The sequence below is a fragment of the Aplidium turbinatum genome, chromosome 5 (assembly GCF_918807975.1).
Source record: "Aplidium turbinatum chromosome 5, kaAplTurb1.1, whole genome shotgun sequence".
Lineage (NCBI taxonomy): Eukaryota > Metazoa > Chordata > Ascidiacea > Aplousobranchia > Polyclinidae > Aplidium > Aplidium turbinatum.
Genome location: NC_137476.1, coordinates 10,957,366 through 10,966,548, shown reverse-complemented (window position 1 = coordinate 10,966,548; position 9,183 = coordinate 10,957,366). Strand labels below are relative to the sequence as shown.

General features: G+C 35.8%; 1 protein-coding gene across 2 annotated transcripts in view; it reads left to right on the top strand.

Annotated features, from left to right (window-relative positions):
- The window catches only part of LOC145769850 (protein phosphatase 1 regulatory subunit 12A-like), a 42,971-nt gene continuing 33,788 nt past the window's right edge, over nt 1-9,183 (top strand). For both annotated transcript variants that reach the window (XM_082581396.1, XM_082581395.1), the window contains exons 1-2: nt 1-267; nt 2,753-2,883. In XM_082581396.1, the coding sequence (XP_082437522.1) occupies nt 19-267; nt 2,753-2,883 (380 nt within the window). In that variant the 5' untranslated portion in view covers nt 1-18. The remainder of the gene's footprint in view (nt 268-2,752; nt 2,884-9,183) is intronic.

The following is a 9,183-nucleotide window of genomic DNA, read 5'->3' as shown; positions in this document are numbered from 1 at the left end:
TTCTAGGCGGTTTCAATTATGGAAGACAGCGGTCGGCCGCTAACCGCAAAGGAAAAGCGACAAGAACAATTGAAACGATGGGAAAACTCAGCAACAGATGTTGAGTCTCCCATGTTACAAAATGTGAAACCTAAAGTAAAATTTCATGATGGAGCTGTATTCTTAGCAGCCTGCTCCAGTGGAGATTTAGATGAAGTTCAAAGTCTAATCAATAAAGGCGCTGATATAAATTTTGCCAACGTTGATGGACTAACAGCTCTGCATCAGGTATTGAATGGAATGTTTTTTATTGCCAAATGTACGGTACGGTAGCCTACATATTTTCCTAGGCACAAGCAGTTGTGGATTTAGACAGATGAGGCAATTGCCTAGGACCCCCACTTTGGGGGCCCCCTTGTCAGTTTATGTACTTACTTTAACACATTGAACTTAATCTATTTAATAAAATGACATTTTTAACTTGTTAAATAGAGTAGTGTCAATCTTAAGTTATTGAACGCATGGTTTTCATTGGCAACTTTTTCTGTTAAAACAAGTTTATAAACCAAGTGATCAGACACTAACACAAAATTTGACAATAATATGTGATCATTGTTTTCCGAAATGGTCCCCATTGTAAACCTTGTTTTGGCCCGATAAAACCTAAATTGCAGTTGTTTCGCCAACATACAGTAGGCTATAATGCTATTATAAATATAACACAACAGAGAACTGAAAACAACCAAGGACATATACCTTTAGTCGAGTCTGCTGCTCCCATTATTTTGGCATGCCATTGAATGGTCTTGCCAAGACGTACCGGTAGGTTTGTCACAGAACAAATTTATACAAATTTATAAACCAAGTGATCAGACACCAACACAAAATTTGACATTAATATGTAATCATTGTTTTCCGAAATGGGCCCCCTTGTAAACCTTGTTTTGGCCCCCTAAACCTAAATTCATAACTGGGCATAAGAACTTCCAAATATATTATAATTAATTAACTTTTTGTTTTAAAAGTAAGTTATCACGAAGGTGAAAAAGCACTACTGTGCTTGCAACACCATTATTATTAATTAATATTATATGGGCTAGTATCTTAACAAGAGGAGCACAATTGAATCCAACGTTTAGATATTTTATTTTGCAGTTGTTTTGCCAACATACAGTATAATGCTATTATAAATATAACACAACAGAGAACTGAAAACAACCAAGGACATATACGTTTAGTCGAGTCTGCTGCTCCCATTATTTTGGCATGCCATTGAATGGTCTTGCCAAGACATAACCATGTGCTCAAGAGCAATAGGCTAAAGAGTTGCACATGCATTCTCACATGTCAGGAATATCAAGTTTTTGAATGAAAGTAGTATCAGAGAAGTCACATATGTTAATTTTGCTAAGCTCCTAGTCGCCTTGCCTGGCGAGAAGTCGTTAAATGGCTTCTGAAACTACTGCGACGGTAGGTGTTTGGTCGCCGGCTTCTTAAGCTAACATTTCTCCACTCCGTTGAATTTGCATTTTTTTCACTTGCGTTTGTATTTTAAACTCCACTCGCGTTTGTGCGTGAAACTGTTTTTTCTTCACTTGCATTTGCAATCTTTTTCATAATCAATGCAAAGTCTCTCATACGCCGACAAGAAATATTGCTGTTGAAAAGTTTTGCAATAAGTTTTACAACGGCAAATATGTTTTAGGGCCTTGTTTACATTGTTCTTACTCGAGTGAATGCAAAAACACAACAATAATGGATTTTTAAAAACACAAATTTTTAACTAATTTTGTATTTTGGCTGCCGCTACAGAATTTGGCCGTCCGGAAGAAGCTCTGGTAGGTCATGCTTGGCCGCCGGAAAAATAAAGGCCTTAGAGGCCTTTTAAGCATAATATACAACAACCGGTAAATATTTCGCTTAATGCTGTTGTGACAAAAGTGTAAAAATTTTTTTACTTAACACATTGTTCTTTTTTATGGTACAGTTCTTTGTTCGATATCGCACTTCTTTTGAATGTTTAATATTTTTTACTAATACTGCCAAACTTGCAATGATAATAGTGAAGTAATATAATGTAGATTGCTTTGACTGAAATGATCAAAAGTCATTTAAAGATCATCCTATTTGTTTTAACTAAGACTTGGAATAACTTGTTGTCATATAGTGAAAGATAGCTCTCTGATATCTATAAAGCACATATATAATGAAGTTTATTTGTTTGGTTTTTAAAAACAAGACAGTAGTATGGATCATAAACAAAGTTTTAAACCTGTAAATTTCCCCAGTAGATTTGTTACTAAACTAATTGAAGGTAAAACAAGTCACATTCTTAAATGTTCACTTTTTTCATTTTAATAAAAGTACAGTATTAACATATTGTTCTCATTTGTTAAATGAAATAGTTGGAGTGGTAAGCTCCACCCAAAACTAAGTACCGTACTTGAGTTGATGTCTAATGCAAGTTTAAGAAGACTTGATAAACAGCATTGCAATAAAAAAAATTTATTTAAATTTCGGCTGTAGTTATCATACAAATAGCTTGTTTAAAGTTTGACTAAAATAATTAAAACAAGATTTAGGTATTCTACATTTTCTTTAATCTATTTTAGAATAGATTCCAAGTATTAACTGTTTAAAAATACCGATCTCTATCACAAGGGCAACCAAGAGGCAGTTTTTTCTTTTTTAAATGTTAGTTAAAAATTTGCAAGTATTAAAATACAAATGAATCTCTGTTGTGTGATTGTGTTTTCATCTTGAATTCATTTAGGCATGCATCGATGAAAATTTTGAAGTTGTTGAGTTTCTTGTTGAACGAGGAGCTGAAATCGACCAAGTAGACAATGAGGGATGGACTCCTCTACACGCAGCTGCCTCATGTGGATTCATGGACATAGCTAAGTAAGTTGCTGAGTAGGATACACTATTCGATTTTCAAGACTAACCTTTTATTTTTAAGTTGAATATGACATACCTGGATTCAGAAAAATTTGTACTGATTTTGTTGGTAATGAAATAATTGAGAAAAGCATTAACATAACTCATTGCTGCCTGAATGATCATGTCATTTTGGTGATGACATTATTTACTGTTCAATATTTTTTCTCAAAGTGCTGGATACTGGCTAGTAATCTTGAATGGACTGAATGTTTGTAAAATATGAACCTATGTAGATACATTTTCTCTTGCTGTAGGTATCACTGTCTGATAACAATTTTTATCTTTTTCGCTCAAACAAAGAATTTTTTATCTGACTCTTCAGCCATATTGATTGCACATAATAGCTTCCAAAGTATTTATTGATACTCCTTGAAACACTGTCAAAGCAAGGTCTAAATATATAGCTTATTATTTTCCAGGTAGGCTAATCTGCAGTAGTGTTGGGCGATACATCGAATTTTCGATACGATATCTTTTCAATATCGATATTTATTTCAATATCGTTCGATATTTTAACTATTACAGCCCTAATTCTTAACTGCAAACCCCTACAAAAACGTTGCCAAGGCCAAACGGCAAAAGTTGAAATTGTCTCGGCAATTGCTGTGAACGTTTAGGCCTATTACGAAAAAAAATTGTACCGAAAATGTAAAACGAGAAGCGAAAAATATACTTGAGTAGTCTGTCCCGACCGCACTGTTTGATTTGTTGTGATGTAATAATACCAAAAGTAGCGAACAACGCGATACGCACGCTGTTGCGGTACTTCACGTTGAATAACTCACGGGGAGGAAAAGTAAGTTAATTTTGGGTTGATTCAACGTTCGAGTCAGCACAAATCGATTTAATCTTCCCGGCCGGTTATATTGCGTAACAACAATGCCCAATAAGAAATTTACGTTTGTTTTACATGAATTGGACATCTAGCGACATTGAATTATCATAAAATAACGTTAATTGCTCAACCAAGTACCGGTAACAAATTAATAGGTCCCAGCGAGAAGATTGCCTCGATTTACGTAGGCACTAACATAGTTTCGGCACAATTGGGATACTGCAGGCAATACAAAGTCTGTTTGATGAAGAACTAGCTGTCAGAATCGGAATCATCAGATGCTGTATCAGAGGATGAGGTTGTCCTGTCATCACTGGAATCGGACACATCAAGAGGCTCATCGCTTGGCTGCAAATCTACACTGTCTTCGCAGTTCAAAATGAAGCGTCTACGTTTTGCTGCTTTCGTGCTTTAATACTCATCCACACGCCTCTTTCGCAGAGCTCCATCAGGGTGTTGACTAAGGATCAAATCTATGGCTGTGGCATAACGACTGGGAGGAATGTCTAACCCTAACCTTACAAGCGCTCGTTTGGCCCCGGCATTTTTATTGCCGACGCTAATGCGCCATTCATGCATCTGCGTCGGCAATTGCCGGCACTAATTTCGGGTCCACGTCTTTTAGGCGCTGACAGTTAGGCGCTGGTCTAATAGGCGCGCACACTGTGGCGTCTGGATATTTAGGTGCGGAGCACTGTGGCGCCCGTTCATTTAGGTGCTATTCCTAGTAAAGTCTGTAGATTGTATCAGCTTGGCAGGTAGGGGCGTAGGGCAATGCTTTTCACACAAAATATTATATTGAACAGGAAAATATATTGTTTTGTTAATGCGTGTGCGTTGTTGGTCATGGCTTCAGTGAGTGAAGTTGCTTAAACTGGCAATGCTTTTTCACACAAAATGTTATATTACACAGAAAAATATATGGGTGAAGCTGCTTGAACCGGAAATGCTTTTCACACAAAATGTTATATTGAACAGAAAAATATGTTATGGCTTCCGTGAGTGAAGCTGCTTAAACCGGCAATGATTTTCACATAAAATGTTATATTGAACAGAAAAATATGTTGTTTTTTTTAATGCGCGTGTTCAGCATTTATTTGTTGTTAGTCCAGGTTTGTGCCGGCGAAAGCTTTATCAATAAATTATTCAAGTTACCGAACATGTATGAGTTTACTTTTAGTTAGGTCAAATAGCAACTAAACATCAGTAAAAAAATGTACCGCAGGCTGTACTCAAGCGGGCGGTAGGCTTGAGTGAAGAGTAACTTAGTTTTCCGTCAAAACCCGGACTAGGTTTAATAACGAGCGAAGTCTCACCATTATGCTTGCAACTTGTAGCCAAGGTGTAGCCTATATGCCCTGTAGAAATGTATTCATGTGAACAGTAGTAGAGCGTCTTACGCGTTCTCGTCACATGGCCAATCCATCCCGAACAGAAGTAATTTATATTTAATCTAAATTACCAGACATTTTTCACACAAAACTGTTGTATTTACGCGGTAAAAACATGTCATGTGATCGACGTAGACGCACAATCTTGACATCAAATGAAAGCATACATCTTCAGCTATCCGAAGATGCAAAGCTTTGCAATAAAATTTAAAACATTCTATGTACAACTAGCAACTCCAAACGGTATTTTTTCTAATTTCTAAAAAAATTAAAAATTGGCAGAAAAGTGTACTTCATTATAATTTTTACTACCCAAGCATGATACAATAATATGAAAACATATGTAGTTTAATCGAATGCCAAAACAATTCTGCACATGAGAAAAAATTTACTTCGTTTCTGCGCGCAATGCTTTAGGAGGTACAGCAGAATGATTATGGAGAAATTTGGAAAATTTTACGCAAAAAGTTTACGTAATTTAGCCTACAGTCTTTTTGATCGAGAAATTCCAAAGTAAGGGGTTGCCTAGCCAGTTTTGACTGCCAATTCCAATGAGTGAAAGAAAAAAAATCCACTGTGTCCCCATCTTTAAGAAGTCCTCATCTGATAACTGCACCGCCAAAATATTTTTTTTAATTAGCCAAAAAAGGACAGGCAAAGACGATGGATCTGCCATCATTTACATTATTTTTTTGCTTGAAATAGGCTACCTTTTAACCTTGGACGTAGGGATACTTCCTTGGTCATCATGGCAAAAATCCCAAGACGTGTGTATACGTCCGTGGTCGCGAAAGAGTTAACTAAAAATGAACTCAATAATGTTGGAAGCTTCAATAATTTATTGATAAAGCTTTCACCAACGCAAACCTGGACTAACAACAAATAAAACAATAATAAATCAATAAAACAACAATATATTTTTCTGTTCAATGTAACATTTTGTGTGAAAAGCATTGCCGGTTTTAGCAGCTTCACTCACTGAAGCCATGATATAATTTTCTGGCAAGCTGCCAAGCTGATACAATCTACAGACTTTACTAGGAATAGCACCTAAATGACCGGGCGCCACAGTGCTCCGCACCTAAATATCCAGACGCCACAGTGTGCGCGCCTATTAGACCAGCGCCTAACTGTCAGCGCCTAAAAGACTTGCTCCCCTAATTTCGAAGACTGAGAAACTCTTTTCTTAATTAGAACAAAAATATCGAAAAGTATCAAAATATTGAGTATTTTTTCAAATATCGTATCGTTTTGTATTTTTCAATATCGCCCAACACTAATCTGCAGTTGAGTCATAAAAGGTTATAATATAGCAAGGTTCTCAAAAAAATCTGCAATTTTGTAATAACTACCATCAAGACCATCAAAAAACAATTATTTAAATATTGTTAAAATTTTGTAAATAAATGTTTCAAGACATACAATACATTTATTTGAATTATGCAATTGTCCATATTTTGTAAGCTATTTTGTTTATCTAATATCTTAATGAAAACTGTCAATGCCACAGCCTAACACCCCTGCACAATGCACATTGGGTAGTTTAAAATGCTGTTTGTTGGAAAGTAATTTAAGTTGAAAACGATGTTCAATGCAATTGTTTCAACGAGAAGGATTTTGTCTTAAAGGGACACTAAAGGAAAAACCTAACTTGGCGATTTTCCACGTTCTTTGTGTTTAACATGCTACCATAAAACAATTTTTAATAAAATTTTGCCCCATTGCAGTCTGATCAGCATTCCGCACGTACTTTTGTCAGACCTTTCAAAACCAGAATGGGCCTGAGCAGCGAAGCGTGTGACTGTACAGTCTACGTAATAAAAGACGAGCAATCAGCTGATCACGCAACAGTTGTTACTGCCGGCGATTTACTGTAGGCTATGTATGTATTGTATATCAAAACATCAGATTTCAACGTCAAAACATCAGACAGGTTGCTCAAAACCTCAGATCTGATGTTAAAACATCAGATGTTTTAACGTGGCTTTTGTTATTGCTGTCTTTTGTGACGTATTCTCGAGCTGTGTTTGCACTTTTTGGTCATTTTGAAAAAAATAGAAATAAATGAAACATTGGACTTTGGGCCTTGCCAGCGCCATTGAAAACAAATTTTTTTTAGGTAATTTTTTTTTGAAATGTATTCTTGAATGTTCAGTTTCCGCATTTTAATGCTTAGTTCCCGTTTGAAAATTTCATGTAATATGCCTTTAACAGTAGTATTGTTACTTGCTGAGAAAAATTCTGCCATGTTGTGCCAGTATGCCGCAGTTCCACTTCTATGTAGAGAATAAGCAACGTTTTTGCTTCCACTTAGTTTACACTTTTTTGCATTTTATTTCTTCAATTCATAATTATTTATGCTTCATTCTCAAAACTATTTATTGGAATGTCCAGTAATCCTGCTTATAAGAGAAAATTATGTATCCAACCAATGTAACAGTGATCTCTAGGTTGAATGCTAATCTTTAAAGATAAACATTGAACATGTATTATATGTCATGCAAAACAACAACAGTTCCATAGTGACAACAAGCAGTACAGGCAGTGTGGTGTAATTACATATTCATAGCACCGTATGTAACGTAAAATAAAGCTTAAATTTTGAGAGCACAGTTTGTAGGCACAGACACATAGGCACATGCCATATGGATGCCCACACTGTGGTGCGAATAATTTAAATGTTGCTTCACTGTTGTGTCAGATGATGAAGTTATTATTCTGAGTAAAGTGTGTTTTGTTGGATGCTTGGTGGTTACATGTGATTATATTATTTTATTTCTGGTACCGTATGTATTTATGATGTTTTATTAGGCCTCGCCTCATAACAATGCTGATATCTCAAACTATTGTCATCCATTGCTGATGTCCTAAATTAAATGAGTAAGCAGCACCTAAATTACCTGGCGGCACAGTGTGGGCGCTTAGTGCCGCTTACCTGGGTGACACCCCCTGTATAATATACATACACTGTATACACTCATGTGTATACGTGATTAGTTGATTACATGTGTATACAGTAGGACATATACACTGTATATGTCCTACATGAACTGTAAATTATGTGAAGTCAAGTACGATGTATGTTATTGTCAAGAAACTTTCCTTGCTTGTGGTGTCACGCAGTAACTTTTTGTTGCTAGAGTAAATCTTGAAATCCAAACTGCAAATGTACTTTAGTGCAAAAAAAATTGAAAAGTCTCCCAGTCATAACGATAGTGTTATTATGACAGAAGTTACTTTTGAGAAGTTTGTTAGACGTCTTACTATATTTTAACAAATTGTAATAAAAATCACTAAATTTGAAAATAAGCCCAATATTTTAGAACTTAACTTTAAAAAATTAGTCTACACTTAAAAATTTATTCAAATCCCAGAACATGAAGTTTGTTAAATGAAGCCACTTGGCAATCCTACTTTTTTGTGCTAATACTACATTTTTCAAACATCATTCTGTATAAGTAAAAGAGGTTTTACATTTGCAAGGTGGAAGTTTACCTAGGTCAGTCATACTCCCTTATCAGATATGTAATACTTACCGGTATTCCACAATACACAAGTAGTAGTGAAAGCCAACAGGTTCATCAGCGTAAATGCACAATTTTGGATCAAAACATTTTCCTTCTGCTAAATAAATCAGAGACTTTTGAATGTATAAACTTTAGAGAATTTGTGGTTGGTATTTTTTACTTTTGTCTTGTTCCACATGGCAGTGGGTTGGGGCAGCGGAGAAGGCGTTTGCTTACCAATAGTGCAAACCTAGGTTGACACCAGGCTTTAGTTGGTTTTCGAAAAACACTGCTTACCATGATGCAATAAATTGATTAGTCATAGTTGCTAAATGAAAGGTGGCCAAGAGAAAGGTACTGGCCCCCTTACTCTGAATAGTGTCGAAGGCCTTGTACAAAGAGAACCTTAGCTTATCGTTCCTTAAGGATCAGTTACTGAGCATGAGACCTTTTCCTTCTTTGTTGTATACTTATTGTTGAATAGTTAACCATCAAAGTCATGGAAAGTTCATTTTTAGTTCATCATGCA